Source organism: Aptenodytes patagonicus, chromosome 3 (assembly GCF_965638725.1).
Source record: "Aptenodytes patagonicus chromosome 3, bAptPat1.pri.cur, whole genome shotgun sequence".
In the NCBI taxonomy this organism is placed as follows: Eukaryota; Metazoa; Chordata; class Aves; order Sphenisciformes; family Spheniscidae; genus Aptenodytes; species Aptenodytes patagonicus.
In genome coordinates, this window is record NC_134951.1 from 79,782,369 (window position 1) to 79,803,718 (window position 21,350).

General features: G+C 37.6%; 1 protein-coding gene across 3 annotated transcripts in view; it reads left to right on the plus strand.

Moving 5' to 3' along the window:
* PACRG (parkin coregulated) overlaps window positions 1-21,350 on the plus strand; it is a 266,362-nt gene that overhangs the window by 96 nt on the left and 244,916 nt on the right. Inside the window, exons 1-2 of one of the 3 annotated variants that reach the window (XM_076333961.1) lie at window positions 256-324; window positions 611-799. In XM_076333961.1, the coding sequence (XP_076190076.1) occupies window positions 653-799 (147 nt within the window). In that variant the 5' untranslated portion in view covers window positions 256-324; window positions 611-652. Of the gene's footprint in view, window positions 1-255; window positions 325-610; window positions 800-21,350 lie in introns of those variants that run through there. The other 2 variants (XM_076333960.1, XM_076333959.1) reach the window with 2 other exon arrangements.

A 21,350-nucleotide genomic window follows, 5' to 3' on the forward strand; every position in this document is an offset into this window, starting at 1 on the left:
TGGCCGCCTTCCCTTCCTCCCCCCTCGCGTTAATTACGTTCTGTTAATTTCTGTCGAGCGGCGTGGCGCCTTCCCGGTTTTCGGTGTACCCGCCTGTGGGCTGCCGCGCGGGGGTGGGGTGGGGTGGGGGGGTGCCGTTGGGTTTCTTTGGGTAACCTCGTGCTTCCCCCGCGCACGTGACCCCCGCCGGCAAGGCGGCGGGTTGTTGACGCGTTGCCTAGAGACGGGCGCGAGGCCGCGGACGCGTGCTAGCGCCGGCGGCGGCCAGTGCCCGCCCCGCCCCCAACGGACCCCGCTGAGGGACCCTGGCGGGTGGCGCAGGGGGTGAGGCAGGGCGAGGGCCGGCGGGGGGCAAGGAGAGCAGGTGGTGATGAAGGGCTGGGGACGGAGGAGCGGGAGCGGTGGGGAGGGGGAGGACGAGCTGGGATGCAGAAGGGGGCTGGGGGGGAGCGAGGGACGAGGCGCAGGCGAGGAGGCCCGTCAGGGGCAGGGAAGGTGCGGGAGGGGGGTGTGGGGGGGGTGTCGCTGGTTGGGAAGGGGACAGAGGCAGACGTACTGCGTTTTCTAACTTATTGGGGGCGGGGCGTTGATGTTTGTTTGTTTTTTCCAGTCTGTATTTTGCTTCTTGTCCGTCGAGGACGCTGGTGGGGAGATGGTAGTGGAAAAAGCGGGCTCAAGCCCCTCAAAGCCCGTAGGTGACAGGTGTCCCCAGCAGCAGGAGCCACTGGGGCACGTGAAGAAAAGCAAGCAGCAGGTCTCCGACGGATTCACTGTTAAAGCCATGATGAAAAACACTGTGGTATGTTTGCTGCTACTATAGAGGTGATGTTAATTACTTCACTCTCACGTGTCCAGGAAGCATAGCGAGTTAGAGATGGGGATAAAGCATGTCAGGAAGGTGCGTGAGTTGCTAAAACTTTATCTGGAGTTTGCTGGTTGCTGAAATTACCTTCAGGCTTTACAGAAGTATTATCATAAGGTAACTGTCGATGCCTGTGGAAGCTGTGGTGCTTTGTATATTGCTTTGGTGCCACAATTTTTCTGTATTGTTTTGTATTGGCAATACACATTCCATTAAACTGTCAGCCTATAGAATTGTGTGCAAGGCTTATTACATCGCAAAATGCTGTCACATGATACTGTGGTATCATTTTGTGTTTTCATATACTGGCACAGTGTGGTATAAATTTGATGTGAATGTCACATAGGACAGCAAAGATGTGGAAAATACATTCATTTTTAAAATAAGCTTGAAAAATAATAAAAAGCTTCCACACAGTATAGGAGCAAACCAAACTGGAAACAAACATTAGTTCTCCATCTCATAGTTCAAAGACAAAGAGGAGTTGATCCAGCAAGCTTCACTTTCAGTAACAGTCCTGATTTCTAACAAATTTAGAGGTATGTGAGTGAAAATACTAGGATAAAGGCCTTTCAAATTGCTTTATATTGCTTTATTTGTCTACTTTTGTCAGATTTTAGGAATAAAAAAAGCTTCAGCTAGTACAGAATGCAAATGTTCAACATGTAAGTGGATGAGCTAATATGAGCACACATCTGTGCTTAAACTCCTGAATTGTATTTTTCTTTATTTGGACACAGTTCAAGGTGTTAGCAAAGTCTTGTGTTCTCAGGGTTTTTTTAATTCTATATATTATTCTGACAACAGTTATGAAATATGTTACTTCTGTTGTTTTGCTGAAACAGTCTTCCTGGAGCAGTCTCTCTGGACTTTTAATCTGTAAGAGCATCCTCTTAAAAACCCAACAAGTCCATCTTTAAACAAATTTTAAATGGAGTAGAAATTGTGTACATTAAAAACTTTCTCCTTATTAGTAAAACTAAAACATGTTTCACCTTAGTGGAAAGAATATAAGGCAAAAACAACCAAAAAACTCCTTTGTTTTAAAGATTGGTTGGTTGGTTTGTTTTTAATTCTAGAGATGTGTGGAATAGACTATAACACTTCAGCGAGTTTAAGGATTAATTTTTAAAAGACGTTTCCTCTTCTCTGGACAAAATTCAAGTCATGGATATTTGCACATACTTGTTTACACCTTCATATATAAAAGACGCTTGATTTCATCTAGAAGAATCAGCAGTTTCAGTGGGGTTTGAGAAATGTATATTAATTTAAAAAAAGGAGCTTTGGCTTGTGAACATAACTAGCTGAGTTTAATCAGAATCTAAGTTTTCTTTTAAATATTTATAGTTTTCAGTTTTATGGCTGCAACTCTAACTTCCTAAACATTAACAGAATGTTAAATCATGTGGTACTGTCATTAAGCAACAGCAAACAGGTAAATCTGCTGCCTTTGGATGTACTCATTGAATCATAGAAATGATGTTTTTTGGCATGGACCTCTGGAGATCATCTAACCCAACTTCCCATTTGAAGTGGGCCTGTGACTAGCACTAGATCAGGTCAATCATGGGTTTCCCTAGCTAAGCTGTGAAACCCTCCAACATCAGAGATTCCCTGACCTCTCCGGGCAACCTGTTTCATGGCTGCCCTGCCTGCCTGCCCCTCTGCCTGACCCCTCGGCACCCTGTCAGAGGCAGGGTTAACAGTGTTCTGACCCGCTCCACAGGTTCTGCTCATAACTGGATAGGAAGCAGTGAAACTGTCCTGGAAGATTCGAAGTGCCAGGGCTGTGTTTTGTAAAAGCTCTGAGTGGGGACAGGCAGCCACTGGAATCATTTCCCAGGGGTCAGTGTGCAAAAAATCAGGATAGAGTAAGGAATATCTCACTGCCACTCTGTGCAGAAGTGGGTGTCCCTTTTCTCTTTTCCAACAACTGATTAAAAGGAGCTTCAGATTTATTAAGTACTCGCTTGTCAGAGGTTGACATCATGGATGAAGTTCTCGTGGAAGGCTTAGGAGTTGATTGGTGGGTTGAAAGCACAGCAGGCAAATATAGTTAAGACATGGTAATTCTTTCTGTTAACAGCATGACAAGGCACAGGGTTGTCAGCAATGTGTTCAGCATCTGCAGGTCAAACAACTAGGTACAGATTAATAGCCTTTGGTGCAAGCATACAGTGGGTCTTAAACTCTTAGCATAGAGTCTAACAGGTTACCATTATGCATATATGACTGTAAATATTGTAGTAAAGGTTCCAGAATTCTTTGATGTTGCTTGTGCAAAGAGCGTTTTACTAAGCCATTTTTCATGAAAGCTGCTGGATAAAGTTTTCTTCTCAAGTCTGCTTTCATAGCCAGTAGTAAGTACAGAAATTAAGTACATACAATATTCAAGACTTTTCTCAGCTCTGGCTAAATCTAAAATTTACTTATTGAAATACATTACTTAATACTAACCAAAAAAATTGTTCCTGAACTGAAGAAAGTGTTTTGGTTTATGTTATTCCAAAACTGTAAATTCATATAGCAGTTTAGATTAAGAGCAAGATCCAATAAAGGTCTTCTACACTAACAAGCTAGATACTGTGACATTTACATTTTAATTGTTTTGCCCTCCAAGTGGAATCAGGAATGCCATGTTATGTGCTCATACTTCACATGTACTGCTTGGGTAGAATTAGGAATATAATTAAAAATTAATATACAGACTAGCAAGTAGAAAAGTGTCTGTACATGAATGTGGACAGCTGGAAGATACCTCTGTTCACTTCTGATCCTCTCCAAATGGTAATTTTTCCTATTTTCTGCAACTGTACATGAGAGAATAAAGTGTTAGTGCCCCCTTTTCTGTAATAAACTAGTGGCAAAAGCACTTTTTCAAGGAGAGGATTAATTTTATTACTTAAATGGAACTGGAGAAAGGGAATTCCAGTCTTTCTCCCAACTTTTAAAAGATTCTTAACCAACAAGTTATAAGATTACTGAGGTGAAAAAGATCGCAGAGGGAAAAGTCTCCACATGTCCTTTCAAAGTGCTGTTACTGGGCTGCAAAGAGTTAAGATTCACAGGGCTAGAAAGTGGCAGGGTAGAAAACTCACTAGACTATATTTTAATCCATGCATCATTCATGCAGGAGTTTTGGAAGCTTTGGGTTTTGGAATTTTATGTCCATCATTGCTTGCTAGAATGGGTCTGATGTTTTTGGAGTAGAACTGGAACTTAAGACATCCCCTCCTGTGTGCTGAGCCAATAAAGCTACGAAAGGTTGTTCTTTTTCTTTCTGTTTTTCCTGAACCTTGAATTCCTTACTACAGAACGGCAGCGTTTCAGCAGGAAAGGAGGAGTTTATCTTTCTTCTACAGGTCCCCCTTTAGTAACATTATTGCCAGGTAAGTTGAAGTATCCTTCTGCAGCATATGAATTTGAACTCCTGTGGCCAGAGCACTGAATTTGGATTTTCTTCCTGGCTTAGTGTGTAAACTAGTAGGTTTTATATAGAAAATATCACTATTACATCCATCTGTGTTCCATGAAAGCATTCAGAAACTGCTACACAGAATGGGCCACATCCAGCCTTTGTGTAAGGGATAAAGTGAGAATGTGTACTAGATAGCCTTAGAAGGGGAGTGATGCTAAGAATTGTTTTGTTCCTGGATTTCAAAAACCAAAGCAGAACTATTCACAACCTGGGAGAGTCTTAGCTATGTGCAGAAGCACAGCTCCCATCTCCTAAAAGAAGTGTAATTGTTTATAAGCAGAAAAAAAGGTTATTTAGATTGCAGTTCTGGATTTTCATCCTTCTGTTCCTCATTTAGGAGTCTACAGTCTGTATGTATTGGAATGAGTTCTGAATCTTTATTTTTTAAACTCCTCTTTCAAGCCATTATCAGTAATGTGTGTTGTGAAGGACTTTCCTACCCTTTACCCTTTGATAATAACTCAGAGCAAGGGTTTCATTTTAACCATAGAGATAATGTGATTTGTTTACATTCTGAAACTTGTGATTTGATACTCTATTTATATTCATCCACATTGTGTAACTAAAACTACTTTTGTTATTTCCCTTGTAGTTTTAACAGTTTCTGATCTGATTTTAAGGCTATAGGAAAGCATTGTTTACAAGAAAAAAGTTTTACCTTTCTATTATAATAGCTTATTTATTGGAAAAGGCAGTATGTTTTGGGGCAAGTAGATGTCAAGTTAAAGGAATGTTTTGGTAAGTGTTTATTGGGCAGTAGTACGCCTATCTTGGAGGAACTCCTCCAGTTTAACAATAGCAATTTTGTACAACGTACGAGTATACTTCACTGAACGCTGTGAGTCAATTTAAACTGTCAGTGCTTTGGAAAGCAGTCCTGTCTTCTTCCTGTTTCAGGCTGTTTATTACTGCTGCCCCTTATTATGCCCACATTTGTACAATGTTGGCTGATCAGGGAGCTGATCCTGCTGAAAAATGCTCCAGCCTGTTTAAGCTAACAGTGTCAAACTTAAGTCTCTGGGATTGAGGCAAGCGAAGCTTCTGCTACCACCAGGCTCCTCTGTCCTGCCCTCCTCCCTGTCCTGACTGCATGCTTCCGTCTCCCCTTTTGCATTTACATGGGTGTTTCTTGCAACTACATAGGAGGTTGGATCCGCTCTAACAGTTGTTAAGTTAACATATGCAAGGAGGAGGCGGAACAGGAATATGTTGTGAGCACAAGCTGTGTGGGTGGGAATGTCCCTCTTGGCAACATCATGGTCTTAATTCATTTAAAACCAGTTAGGAAACTGAGTTCTAGTAGAGTAATTCCGCAAGCATTTAAAGCAGCATAAACTTGCACCACAATTGAAAGGTGTGTTTTTCATCCGTGGACATTTATTCTTTGCGCAATATAAACTTTTGCATGGCCGTGCAGTGAACTAGAATGGGGTCCTGGTTAAACCTAGATTAAAAGCAGCTTGGCATTTTTTTCAGAGCCATGCAGACTTGACATACAATTCAGTAACAATGCAAGCTAACAAGAGTTGTGGCTGCTACAGCCCTGCCTGCTTCTGCTGCGTATTTGTACCTCCTCCTTTGTGCCAATACACGTAGTAATGCAACTGAATTGATGGGGCACTTCAACTGCATTAGATCCAAACATGAAAAGCTTCAATGCAAGGAGGTTTTTATTTCCCCTCATAAAGTTATGTTCCTTTCCAATTCTGTGCTTGTTTTTACTGTAATGACCACATTGATAGTTTAATGTAAAAGCAGAATACACAGGAAAAATACTAATGCTTAAGACCATAATGTCCTCTAAAAGCCTGTATTTCATATTATGTTTTCCAGCTATAACTTACATGGCTTAATCATACTGCTCTTGTTATTTTGAAAGACTTTAAAATCAGCCCTTAATTTTTGCAAATGTGCGGGAAGGTTGTTATTGTTCATAGTTGCAGTGCTAAGATGATAAGATTTGTCTAATATCCTCAAGCATGAAGAAATCTTGCTGTTTCATTTACAAAAATCTGTTACACACTTGAATCTCCAGTAAATCTTTTTTTTTATAGTTCAGTCATATGACTTAAAATAGATAATAAGTAAATTATCAGTTAGACTCCATTTCATGTTTTTGATTGACATTTCTTGTTGTCTTAAATCACTTCATTTGATTCACGATATTTTACATAGAAAAAGACCTTGGAAGGTTTTAAATTTCATTCCTAGAGGAGGTAAATGTAAATTGATTTTAAAACATTATGACAGTGATGTTTCAAGACTCCTCTACTAATCAGTTTTTAATGAACTAATGAATAAAATATTCTGACTGGTGACAATTACAGAGATAGTTGTCAAATTCTGTCCATTCTGGCATTGGAATTAAACTATTTTAAAGTTTGCAAACTGAAACGAATATAAAAGAGCAAATGTCAAACTAAATTCTTTTAAGTATATGAAAGAAAAGGTCTTACGTGTTTACAGATTTCATACAAGTTAAAATCCTGCAGTGGTCTGAGTATGTGGGTATCTTTGTCTGGTGTTTCACTGAATGAAGTGGGCATTTTTCAGTTTTCAGATGTTTGACTGCAAGTGTACGAATTCAGAACAAAGTATTAGAAAATAGATAACAACAGTAGTCTCAGAACAAGATTTTAAGCAGGCTTCCCTACTTGCTGAGTAGGGAATAATCTAAAGTGAGCATTTCCCACATGCAGCTGGGCACACCTCTACAGCTAGCCAATAGAAAATGTGAGAGATTAATTAGAAAGCATCTGCCACACACCTTTCTCAGCACCCAGACTCCAGAACAGTTCCCAAAGAACTTATGTACATATTCTTTCTTTCAACCTGATATCATTCATTCCAGCTAAGAAAAATCCTGGCCTCTATGTAGGCTTCAGCCTTTATCTTAGTCTTCTCCCTGTTAGTTGACTGGCGATGCTATAGGATACCTGGAGTGAGTTCAGTGAAGAGCCATCAAGACAGGGTTCTGGAGCACATGTTCCATGAGGAGAGGCTGAGGGAACTGTATTTTTTTCAGCCTGGGGATGAGAAAGCTACAAGGGTACCTAATGGTATTAGGTCCTAACAGACCTAATGGGCTGATAGCTATGAGAAGGCTGTCAGGAAGATAGAGCCAGTCTCTTCACTCTAGTGAATGATGGGAGGACAGAAGATGTGAGTTGAAACAAGGTGTTCAAGATGGTGAAAAGCTTTTTCACCATGAGGACAATCAAGCAGTGCATCAGGTTTCCCAGAGTTATGCAGTCTCCTTGGAGGTTTTCAAGACCCAAATGGAAAAAGCCCTGAGCAACCTGGTCTGATCTCAGAGATAACCCTGCTTGGAGAAGGAGGCTGGACTAGAGACTTCCTGAGGTCCTTTCCAACCTGAGTTTTCCCATGATTCTACCTTCCATAAGACAGTGGTTTGTGGCCACTCCATTGCTCTGCTACTACTAAGGTCAGACAAATCAGTGATGATTAAGTGACTCTCGAACTGGGGGAAGAAAAAGGAAAAAGGCATTTGCGAGTTTTTGCTTTAATGGCTTTGCTGCTTTTCTGAAGATGTGATGCGAAGCGGGTGATAAATACTACAACTGAGAAGATACTTTATTTTTCTGGTAAGTTGGTCTCCCTTCTGACCCACAGAAAAACTATGTAACACCACATTGTTCTGGTTATAATAGTGAACTACATCATAAATCTAAGGTTGACTTTATAAATACAATTGAGTAAGCCTGCAACAGTGTTTTGGTAGCAGCAACGTGCTTATCAGCTGAGATCCCTACTGCAGCTGATTTTTCTTATATGGTCTGCTCCAACAAGTATGCAGCGAGTACTGCTGCCAAGTACGCAGTGAATGCTGCGAGGAATTGAAGCAGCAGGCCGTGTCTGTAGCTGTCAACCTCTGGATGCTGTCCCTTGTGACACAGTCTCCTCTTGTCACTGCTAATGACATTAATAACTTAAATGACATTGGAAGCTTTAAGTGGGTGAAGGAGACAGGAGAGATAGCATAGTGGCATTTACGCTAGAGAAAGTAGTGGGAGAACACTGAGGAAACAGGAGAGGAACTAAATGTCACTCCGCAAAGTGGGTACCTGGGTGATCACTAACCCAATGTGATTTTTGCTATGGCTTTGCGCCCCAAACTTATGCACTGATGTGCTGAAGCCAGTTGTTGCCTTGTTGCAGGCAGAGAGGTCTGGAGTCCATACCAGGGAAATGGAAGTTTTCTTTCTCTTCCATATATATGCCTGGTCTGCGTTTAACTGAAACAATCTGGTAAGGCTTTGAAGGGATCAGGGAGGTTTTGTTTTTTTCATGAAGTTTTCTTAACCATTCTGAAATGACAGTTACTGCAAAGCCAAAAAATAGTAGCAAACAATACTGTTGATACGTTGATAACATTTCTAGACAATGTGATAGAAAAAATGCTGTGAAAGACTGAGTGGTTCCTCCCAGCAACAGTTGATTCCTTGATATACTTGACATTCACATAAGCAGTTTGGCATAGCTTTTCATTTTGATAGCATAGTTGCATAATTTTTGCTGGAAAATTTGCTGCTCTTTAATAACTGCCTTTCTTAGATAAAATACATGTCAGGTAAGATGAAGTTGTAAAGGTCCGGTATGTGGTTACATTGTGCTGAAGGCTGTGTTATGGAAGTCTTGTGTTTAATAGTTACACTTTGTGGGTACATTACAAAAATTATGCTTATTAAAGTTGCACATTTTGGTCTCTGATGAGTGTAAGTAGAGGGGATGCGTGTAAATAAAGAGATTGCTCCTGAGTGCTGTAATTCTAGAGTCAGATAGTCCTTCAATAGAACTTCAGTTGGGCCTTTTACTTGACAAAACAGGATTCTGATTAAATAATAAAATCTGCCTGAATTATAATAAGATAGTAAACACATAATTTAGCTTTTCATACATTTATGATGGTATTTGTTAATGTATATTTAACAGTTTGCATGCTTGTGTTTGAAAGCAAATTTTTCTTTTTAAAAAAAAATTATTTTTCATTCATGTTTTTGTAAAGAATGTCAAGATCTTGATAGCAAGAGTGAATACAGATTTGTTTTCAGTTTGATAACAGAAGTATGTGGATAGCATATCATACCTTAATTGAAAACTAATATCATTAGCCTGTTTACGATCAGATTTTTTTTTTTTTTGTGTGATGGAAGACTTTTTATCACTTGTCTAGAGTAAACAATTGTATACTGCAGTAAGTATAAAAGTTCTGCACAATGTGTGACAAAGTTAAAACATATAAAATACACTGTAGAAATGAGTGTGGAAAACTCCTGAATGCTTTGAAGCAAGCATGGTGTACTGTTGAGTTCCTGTGTAACAACCATTGGGAGGAAGAATAGGTCTTTAAACTTATGTTTTGATGCCTATATCATTAGTCATAAGCATATTACTGATATTTTTTGGTGTGGTTGGTAGGCAATACATAGTATTCTGCACAAAACCCGATGTAAACCCAAACCAAAGGGTACAGTATTTTCTTGCCTGTCTTGTGTGCTGAAGACATCCATTAGTTTTGCCATTATCACATGAACTACTTTACTATAATGTTTGTCTCACTGTGCATCTCATTATTATTATATGAAAGGAAGAACTACTTCTGCATAAGTTGCTTGGACTTACCCATGTGTTCTTGAAAATATCTGTGGGTATTAAGTCTTATAAAGTTTAGTAGATCTTTCATTCTTTCAATAATTGTTCAGATAGGATTCCTTTCTGTTATTTCTGTGTAAGATTTGTCTTAATGACAGCTGTATTATTAAGCCCATGTTTTATGGAATGAAATATTATTTCCTACATATTTTTTTTAAATTTTAAGGGAGTGAGCGTGCAAGGCCCCATGCTAGGAGCAGCCCTGCAAGGGAGTGAGTGTGCAAAGGCTTGTGCAAGGAGCATCCCTGCAAGGGAGTGAGGGTGTGAGGACCTGTGCAAGGCTGGGAGCGTGCAAGGCCACACATGCGAGGCCAGTGCACGCCCCCATGCACACTCCCACTCCTGTGTGCACCCTCAAGCGTGCCGCTGCAGCCCCCTTTTTTTAATAATATTTTAGAGGTGTTCTAAAAAATCCAAAAGCTTTGAATTAGTTTCCTTTCATTGTAAATCTTGTTGCATAAAATTAGGGGAGATACTTTATGATCCAAGTTTTCTGTCTCAAGACTAATCATTGTATACTTATTTAGAAAAGACTGGTGGTCCACATTTAAATACGTAGAAAAAATAAATTATGCCCTGGCTTTTCTTACTGTCCTATTGCTAATGATTTAACGTGACATTAGTGTTCTGTATTGGATATCTTCTTAGCTAAAACTATTTAGGCAAACTTTCATGCATACTTCACTGACATTGGCAGCCAGAATTCGATAAACCTTTTTTTTTTTCCACAGAAGTTGAAAACATACATTCTTACTTCCCAAAGCAGGTATATTGACCTCTCTCTTTCTACACTCTTACCTACTGCTCCATGTTCACTTTTTCTCTGACTTTCTTTACTTATCCTCCAGATGTGTTGTTTTTTCATATCAGTGGATTTCTCTTGCAATGATGTTTAACAGGTGTTTTTTTGCAGGGATGGCAGTTCCACATGGCTAGAAACCTTTTAGAGGATGGATAAAGCTTCTCCCCAGACCATATTAGAATACCCTAGATGATAATAATTTTTACTAAAATCTCACAAGAATGAGCTCATTATACTTTTAAATTGCAGGTTTGTAAGGTATGACTGAAAAAATATTTTTCACAGGAAGTGTACATGTATTAGCTGATTTTTTTATATCTTTTATACAGTGTTTTACTAACTCATCTCATGCCCTTCTAATTTGTGTGTCCTTCATTTATTTTGTCAGGCTTTAGATTAATAGTTTAAGGTCAGAGGAACAATTAATACAACTTGGTTTGATCTCCTGCGTAATATAGCCCATCAAATTCAGAAAGTGATTTCTCCATGAAATGTGTAACTTCTAGTTGAGTTAGAAGACAAGTTTTTTTTAGTAAGTAATACAACCTGAAGTTAATGGTGGTGTCAGAGCGTCCATTATATCTGTAAAGTCTGCTAATACTTAACCAATGCAATACCATTAGAAATTTGCAGTTCATACCTATATATAGTTACCATAAAATAGTCAAATTTCACTGTGTAAATATTTTAGAGTTAGACAACCACTTACAGGGAGATACTATCTTTAAAAATCCACAAAAGTAAAGTTGTAGCATACTTCAGACTTCTACTTAAAACCTGTTTAAGTCATGATTATTTTATAAGTTTCTAGTATGCCTTTGGACGTATTTAACATGTATTACAATATAATTATTCAGGACAACAATCAAGTTTTAATATTTTATTTCATAGCGTCTGAAGGCTTTTGGTCATCCAATTGTTCATCCAGTATGAAGAATTCAGGCAGTGCACTAAGATTGTATAACATCCAGCACTTTAATTTAAAAAAAGCAAAATAAGTTCAGTTGTATCAGTGGAAATCAGTGCGTTACACATTTAAGCTTGCATGCAATTTCACAAACTCTACAGTTATCTGACAAAGGAATCTTTATAACAGAAATTTTAGAACTGTGTGTCAACCATTGACAATACTGTGCCTGCCAATAGTATACAACATTCAGACCTTTGGATATAAATTTTGTCGAGGAAATTACTGGGTTTTAACAGGGTTATTTCTGTTTGGATTGTCATTTTTCCTTTTCCCTGTCACCAGATAGGATTGAATTTTTTTTCAGCTTAAGTGAGAAAAAGAATGGCCCTGTAGTAGCAATAGAACAATTCTTCCTCTATTGTACAATGTTCCATTAGACAGTAATAACAAAAGGTGTATGGAGGGGCTATATTAAAATACATTTGCAGAGGTAATCACAAAATTAATAAATCAGTAAACTCTAGATTTTTTCCCCCTGTTTGATATTCCTTAAGTTGTTCTTTATCAGGTCATCCTTAAGTAGGATTTAGGTGATTTTGCCCCATATTTTATCCTATTTGTTCTCTTGCTTCTGGCAAGTAGAACACTATGAGCTCTTGTTCTTTTATAATATTAAATATTCATTTTTACTAGTTTTAAGTTAATACTCTTTTAACATTGATAACAAAAAAGCTTGCCCAATAGTGTGTTTAGCGCCAATGTTTAGTCAACTACATGGCTAAGCAAGCACTTCTCAACTTGCAAAATACAAGCAAAATGTTTGTTCTGATTGCCAAAACAGTTCCTCTGAAAGCAGCTCCAGCTGAGGTGTGCGTATGACCTTTTCTGCTTGCAGTCACAGGTTGGAGCTCATACTTTAGAGAGCTAAATGCACATCAGCTGACTCCTAACTGAATGCTCTTCCCAGTAGACTGGAGGTAGACTCCCTTGTGTTAGAAGTTCTTCTAAAGCCTTAACTCTGGTGTTCTTAACTTTTGAGTGGCCTACTGGGCAAAGATAGTTTTGCAGTTGGATTATCAGGATAAGCTGATGGGAAGTGAAAGTTGTAGACTTGGAATTTTGTGAACCGGAAAGAGAAATGAACAAAGTCACCACCTCCTGATCTTGTATTCTAACTCCTAAATAAATATGCAAAAGATGGAAATACTATTTAAGGGGACCTTCCTGAAAGCAGGTTTTAGTCTTCAGAAAAGAATTTCATGGTCTGCATTTTCAGTAGGCAGATATATCACTTTTATAGTCTTGAATCAAGTGACTGAACTCCAAAGAGAAATGGAAATTCACATACATCCCTGTATTCAGCATCCTGTAGGTATTCAGCATCTCTCCCAGCACTTCATCTTTTGAACTGCTGAAGTGTCTCATTCTCTTCACCAACAGTTGAAGGAGCCTGGGTTCAGAGCCTAGTTTAGGCTCTTTGGAATTGCCTCGATGTTGGGGACTGGTGTTCAATTGTTAGACTGTATTTTTCACTTTGGGTTTGTATCGTGCATAACTCAATGGACAACAGTCTTTGACTAGGTATCTAGAAAATATTATAATGTAAATATTGGTTATTAGTTCCAATATAAGTTCCACTTAGTGTAATATGTTCATTATATGGGCGGATTCTGTCATCCTCTGTAGTATCTAGTACTGTCTCCTTTAGCCTGTATTTTCAGAAATTATTATTTCTTTCTCCAGTATGTTTCATGATTTTCTTCATCCCTGCCTAATTGACTGCTTTAGATGTATGCTGACTTTACTCTAGGGTCCCATAGACCCACTCTCAGAGTCATAGTAGTTCACAAGGTATCCATTGAAGGAGCTATTATGGCATCTTCTTTTCTTGCAAGTTACAGACTGTCTGATTAAAATGATCATTTTGGATCATGTTTTTCCAAAGAAAGGAAATAAGATGTGTTTTTTAAGGGAGACCTTCATAAATATTGCCATGGTTCTTGTGTTTTTAAAAGGACTCTCTAAAGCTGTGTAACATTTGCAGCCTAACCACTGGAAGATTATGCTACTACATGAAAAAACACAAAGTGAAAGTAAACCATTGCACCAGGTACTTCAAATAAGCATCCAAACTAACAAAGCCCGATATCCTGCTGTTTTTTTGTTTTCTGGCTGATTAGTATCAAAATTAAGCTTTTCCTGCTGATATTTAATAAGGTATTTGGTGTCTAATAACATGAGAGACAAGCCTCTTGATTGGAGCACTCTTCTCTGTTCTCCGGTGTTTCCATAAAACATGAAGGCAATTGTTTATGCTTGAAATCTGCCTTTTTCTCAAATTCAGTTGAAAATGACCAACAGATATACCTTCTTTAGGAATGAAGGCAGGCAAGTGTGCACACAACATGGATGTATAAGCCTTGTTTCCTTATGAAGCTGTTTTAGAAAGGGTACCCATATGCATTCGTTCCACTTGCCAGAAAAAAAAATGAGATAACAAAGGAACTACATAAAGTTGAACTATTGCAATATCACAAGTGAATCATACAAGCAAGAAAAAGATTGAGTTCCTTTCAATTAGAAGCCATTGCTTGAAGATGAACCAAAATGTCTGAACACTTAATAACTGAGTTACATAATTTTATTGCGAAAATAAACTATCTCTCGGAGCCTAGACTTCAGTTTTGGAACTACGAGAACATTAGTGACTTCAGTGGTTTTCCAGTGAAGTGACTGGTAGTATCACCAAAGGTGACAGCAGGGTGCATCAGCAGCACAATACAGAACTTCTTGTAGAATCAGAATATCTGAAGCAGATCCTTTTTGTTACTTCATTAGAAAGTAGTTCTTTTCCTATAGTGACAGAGGAGAAACCTCTGACTACCTTTCTGGCTTCTACGTTTAGCCTGTAGATGTTATTCCACATGATTAAAGGTTAAAGAATCTGTTACTGAGTTTTGTAATTAACCAGTAAGTATATTGTTGTTTATTGAGTCCTATTGTTTAACCTCCTGATTTTAATTTACTAGAAACATGAATTTAATGAAAAGGTATGACTTATTTAAGAAACGTTTCTCAAACTTTACTAAATGTCTTCTGATAACATGCATTTGTAAACACAGGAAGTTAGTAATCATGGTAACACTTTTAGTTTGCAAAGACGCAGTCAAGGACTACAACTGCAAAGCTACCAGTAAGACTAAACGTTCTAATGTATATTGAAGAGTTTATTATTGAAAACATTTGTGTAGTATTCATGAAAACCAGCTTTGCAACAATAAGTTCTTGCAAATAAAATAGAATGAAGTGGTAGATAAAAATAAAAGGCATGGAGGAAACAATTGCTTTGTGTATAAACTAATATCTGTGTTCACATGTGACTGAGAATAAGACAAAAAGAGTTTTATCAATGTTCATTAAGATAAAATACGCTTTTGTAATTTATGTAATCTGTATGAGTAAACCTGTGAGATTAAAGTGGTTTTGCTACTTATGGAAGTGAAGGACAATTTATAACATGGAAGTACCACTTAATTTCCCAGCTCTTATGTACAATACTGTATCTTGGGAAGAGTAATAAAAGGAATTCTTCCAAGAACAGGCATTTTATGGAAAATTACCATTAGAAAACTTACTTTGTTTTAGAGATAAAACGGTATGAATGATTGAGGTAAGATGGTATCATGGGATAATAAATTCTTACCACATTGATAAAAATCCATTTTGCATTTTTTTAGAAAAAACATTTATTCATTAATCTGTGCATTCAGTTAACAGACTTACACAGACATAAATATTTAGTGACAACTTTAATTTATCGTAAGGTACTAGATGAAATGTTTTGGTGAAAGCTATGGTGAGTTTTATAGTTTTCAAGAAGCCAGAATTTTACTCCTGGCATAGGAATTTGTATTGGATACTTAATTTAATTTTCTCAGAGTATATCATTATTTTTATTTAGTGTTCTAAATAGATTCACATCCTACATTAAAACATTACTTTTTAATGACTAGATATGCTTTCTGTGAGCTACCAAAAATTGAAAAGAAACTGATAGCTGAGGACTTTGGCTATGAAGAGTATAGAGTATGGAACAAGTATCAAAAAGCCTTTTTTTTTTTTTTTTTTGGCTGCTATGAGCCCTGTATTTATGCTGTTTATTTTCTCAAGATTGTATGATTTACTGGTTTTGTGCTGCAACCAAAATTCAGCTATCAAAATATAACTCCTTAACCTGAAAAAAATCATGCTTTTCCTAAAGACCTGAGTAGGAGAAGTTTTGATATTTTCAGAATTTGTATACAAAAACCTTAATGGAATGTAAAAAAGACAAACTCTTCCCCTTTTCACTTAAGTGAGGGGTTTTTTTAAGATTTAAATGAACCTGCTAAGCAGAACTCTAGGTGTTTAGTATGGAAGGCCTTGTATTTAGTCTAAAACTAAAATATGCATGCTTATCCTTTAAACTCCTAATTTTTGGAAGTATGATATAAAGAGCTTGAGAATGATAGACCAAACTGAATTTTTTGAGTCATTCATGTAATCTTCAGCTATAGTGTTTCCAATATTCCAGATTGTGGAATATTATCTACGTGTAGATAATAACATCAATGTACAATGGGAAAATATGAAAGCAAAGATGGTGAGGGTGCATATGGGTGGTGGCACTGTTTGTGGATTGATGCTCAGTGAAGAATCAGGAGGGCCTAAGTAACTTAGTTTCGGCCAGGTCTTCAGTCTTGCTTATGGCATTCACAGCGTACTAGTGTTCCTGGTAGACCACCCATCAGAATTGTCTTGAAGCTGACTGATAGGAATTGACCTATCCAGTTCAGGGTGACTGATTCATTTCTGCCAGTCTCCCAGGCAAGTCAGCAGCACATGCTGATTTTCACTGTCAAACACTGCTGATGGTTTTAATGAAGTAAGCATGGATATCTTCCTCTTAGCTGTGCCAGAGAGGACACAGTTCGCAAGCAAGACTAATGCACTCTGAAAGCTGTTACCAAGTCTGAAAGCCTGACTGCCCAGATTTAGGTCATTGGCAGAGAATTCAAATTCTGTAGATTATGTTGGTTTGGTTTTTTAAATTATTTTTATGATCATTTTTCCCGAGAATAAAAAGCTATATTATGTAATAGCTGGACAGAACATTTGGACTAAAAGGAGTTTTTCAGCCTGGGCATTAATACTTCATTTTTCATGTTGGTTTAAAAAATGTGATTTAGATTCAGATTACGTTCAGACTACATTAGGCTGCTCAGGGCTTTGTCCAGCTGGGCTTTGATTGTCTTCAAGGACGGAGATTCTACATCATCTTTGGATAACCTGTTCCAATGACTGCCTTCATTGTGAAAAAAGTTTTTCTACTGTCTAGTCAGAATTTCCTTTATTGCAATTTGTGACCATTGCCTCTTCTCTTTTTCTTGTGCATCTCTGGGAAGAGCCTGACCCATCTCTACTGTGCTCTCATGCTGGGTAACTGAAGACAGCAATGAGATCCCCATTAAGCTTCCTCTTCTTAAGGCTGAACAAGCTGTTTCTCTCAGACTGTCCTCATCTGTCATATACTCCAGCCCTCTCTTCATATTCGTGGCCTTCCACCAGCCTTGCTCCAGTATATCAATGTCTGTCTTGTACTGGGGAGTCTGAAATGTGACCTTGTGCTCAAAATACAGTCTCACAAACATCAAATAAAAGGGGATGCTGAATTCCCTCAACACTTTTGATGTAGCCCAGAATGCAGTTGCCTCACCTCTGCCACAAGGGTACACAACAGTTCAACTTGTTGTTCACAGGGATCCCCAAGATCTTTGGGAGATCAGCTAAGCTGCCTTCTAGCCAGTCAGTGCCTGACCTGAACTGTTCCAGTGTAGAACTTTGCATTTACTATTGCTGAACTTGGTGAAATTCCTGTCAACCGATTTTGCCAGCCTGTCAAGATATTTTTGAATGCTCCCCTCCAAATTTGATGTCATTCACAAAGTCTCTCAGGGTACATTCTGTCCCATAGTCCAGCTCCTTCATGAGATGTTAAATAGCTCAGTATTGAGCCCTGAAGACTGCTTCATGTAACCCTCTACCAGTTGGTCGGCTAACTGCTATCCTTTGGGCCCAACAGCCCACCATTTTCCACCCTCCTTGTGGTCAGTTCCTCATGGAACTCGCTTGACATGAATGGGATGTAGACTGCCAAATGGCATTAGATGCCACACTACACATGTATGAATATCTCCATTTCATTAAGATCATAGGTCCATGCATGAACTCATTTCTACATCAACTCCCTGGTCCTTGAGAATAAGAATCGACTGACATACTTCTTTTATACTCTGTAATTTTAAAATCTCATTCTCCACCACTTCTTGAAGAGATGAATTGCATCTTATCCCAGTCTGATGAATATAAAGACTATAAATACATTTTTTTTATATCGCTATTATTGCCCTATAATCAGTGTATCTTATATCTATTATTCCTCCTGAAAGTGTGCAGGCCTTTCTATATTTACGATATAAAATTTCAATTAAAAAAATATATATAATTACATTTCCATGATGTGAGAAGGAGCAGCAATGTAATTAGTGTTATCAGGGCCACACGAATTTTACTATACATTTCTAGATTATGTAGATTTCTGGTTATGTAATACAAGTAAAATTTCGGCATACTAATGGCACTAATAAATATTACAATGCAGTGTTTGAAATGCTTTCTGAGTTTTGTACCATTTGAATACTAGTTATTTTTCACTTAGAACTCCAGGATCTAGGCTGGAAGAAGTTTGTTAATGACTGGCTTTTCTGCGTGGGGAAAGACAGATGGCTAGCTGCTACTTAGCTATATTATTGTAATTATATTTGATGGTGATTAGCATAAATGTGGACTGAATATACTGTTGTATTGGTAGGTTAGAACAAAGCTAGATGAATAAATTAACCAACATTATTGGAAGATTCAGTTTTTAGACATCAGGTAAACCAGACCTACTTTGTTAAACTCCACAGAAGGAAGATAACTGTAGAAGGTGGCTCTGGTATCTCCCTCATTCTTCTTAATGAAAGCAAGCTTACTATTTTATACATGTAACCTTTCAAGCTTCATGTACTATTGTGTATCTTGGCTTCTGTTGGTTTTATTCTTTTGGAAGTTGGCCTTTTGCTTTTTGTCATCTTTCTGAACATGATTTCATTAGTATTTTATAAAATCTGTCAGGTATAGGAACATAAGTAGAGAAAACATGTTGAAAAGGTTGGTATCCAGTATTATTCTGTAACTAGCCTAAGTGAAGACTTATTTACTCTTTCTTTACTTTTTTCTGTCATTACAGTCTGACTTTTTGTTATAGTCTTGTTGTGATAGTCTGACTTGATGAGGTCTAAAGGGTAGCAGTCTTCTGTATAGCACTTCGGCACTGTATAATCGTATTAGCCATCTTTCATTACTATTTCAGCAGTTATAGTAAGAGGGTGGCAGTTTATAGGTGTCAAAACTAACTTCTCTGTCTTCTGTAGCTTAGTTTGCAGTCAGTCTGCAATGTCAGTAGGAAATTTGGCTTGCTTTTGACCAAAAGGACCGCAGTTACAAGTGAGCAGGGGTATAATTGAGCAACAAATTACAGTGAATATGAATTAAACAAAGCATCCCTAGAGCTACATGGCAGAAGTCAAGTGTTACTAATTCTCTGAGTTATTACCTCATAATAACTAGCATCCTGAAGATGTTCTTCTGTTATTAAATTCTTGCAGAGTGAGTGTGTTCTATGAAATACTGAAGAACATTTTTCACAGTGTGTGATTCACATTGAGTACTTTGTCCCTGGTAATCAGATCACATTGCATAAAGGAAATGTATATGTGGTTGAATCATGCAGAATTTAGAGGAAAATCATATTTTAATTTCATTTGAAATAATATTTAGAAGAAAAATGGAATTATCAAGCAACTTTTCTGCACGTGTTTCATGGATCACATCTTACAGACATCTGGAGTTGCATGGTTGTCAGAAAGTTGTTCAGTAAAGGGAAAGGCCAATGTTCAATCATTTTCAGTTTTACTATCTCTCCAAAACACTCTATTTTTTATAAAAAAATGTATTTTTATGCTCAAATTTCTAATGCAATTTGAAACTTATCTCCAAATCAGTAAAATAATAATGATTAAAACCTATATTTTGTAGTTTCTATTATAAAATATTGTTGCATTTAACCAGATGTATAGCTAGTGATCCATTGCACTGTACTACAGGTTAATTTATAAGAATTAACTCTAAAAACCTGAAAATATTTAAGGGAAATCAAAAGTTTTCAAGCATTGTAGATTAACTGAACTTAAGTATTTTACTTGTCCTCGAAATTCATTGTAATTTACTAACATATTTATCCAGGCAAATGAAAAGAATCCCATTTGCGGTAAAAATAGAAGTTAGTTTTTCTACCCTGTTCAGTTTTTAGCTTGTCTGTTAATAATAATTCCATACTGTCAGTTGTAACGATGGCTTGTGTGTTAACTCAGAACTAGAGCCACCAACCTAACTCAGCAAACAGTAATCATATATACACAACTTTCTCTCACTGTTGTGGATAAGGTAGAATGTAACTAAGGGTGAAAAAGTTTACTATTCTGTTACGAAATGTTAGGATGTCAGAGCTTCTGTCTGTATTTTCTCCAAAAGTTGCCAAGGAATGAGCTCTTTTCTGCAAATCATAAAAAAAGCTATTATGTTTTGAGATTTTTTTTGAAAAATCAGCATGTTAAATAAAAAACTATCCTCTTCATCAGAATGTACAGTTTAATTATACTCAGTGTAGCCTCTGAATACATAATATATTTACTATAATGCCTTTATAGTAACATTTGCTCGATCACTTACTATGCTTTTACAGGATTTAAGTGGTGGGTGTAGAGTTCCATCAAAGTTTGCATTTGTAAGGCTTTTGCATGAGTATTTTATGAAAAAAGAAAGTAAGAAGGTCCATGGAACCTGATATTTTTCTGTGCTTCATCCTGTGCTCATTTTTTTTTCCCCAAAAGAATCTAGATAAAGAAAACTGCATTACATCAATTACACAGTTATGCTTTTGTGCTTACACAAAGCTATCTATATCTCTCAGAATGCTTTTATACTTTAATATCTAAGATCACTTTTTGTATTGAGCTACATACATGTAGGCTCCTGAGCCCATGCACTTTTTCATTTTCCTTGTAGAAGTCAGGTGAGCTGTATACAAGCATAGGTGTCCATTTGAACCTAGATCATCAAAGATCTTGGTATAAATTAAAAATTGTTTCGGATATGTAGGATTTGTCTGTAATCCTGGCATATGTCTGATTTCAGCATGAGCAGGAACATAAAACTTCATGCTGCTGTGGCATGAAGTTCAGTACAGGGAAGCTACTGAGGTTAGTACTGGGGAATCCGGATGAACACTTTTGTGCCAGAAACTGCAGACCCACTGACTGTTCCACTACCTGCGTCAGCTCAGTTAAAGCTGGTACAGAGCGTGCTTACATGTGCCGTGATAATCCAGTTTACAGTGGACCACCTTCACAACACAGGTCTATCAGATTGTTAACATGTGTCTAGTTATGTTTAATATGATGTATATTAATATCTAAAATAT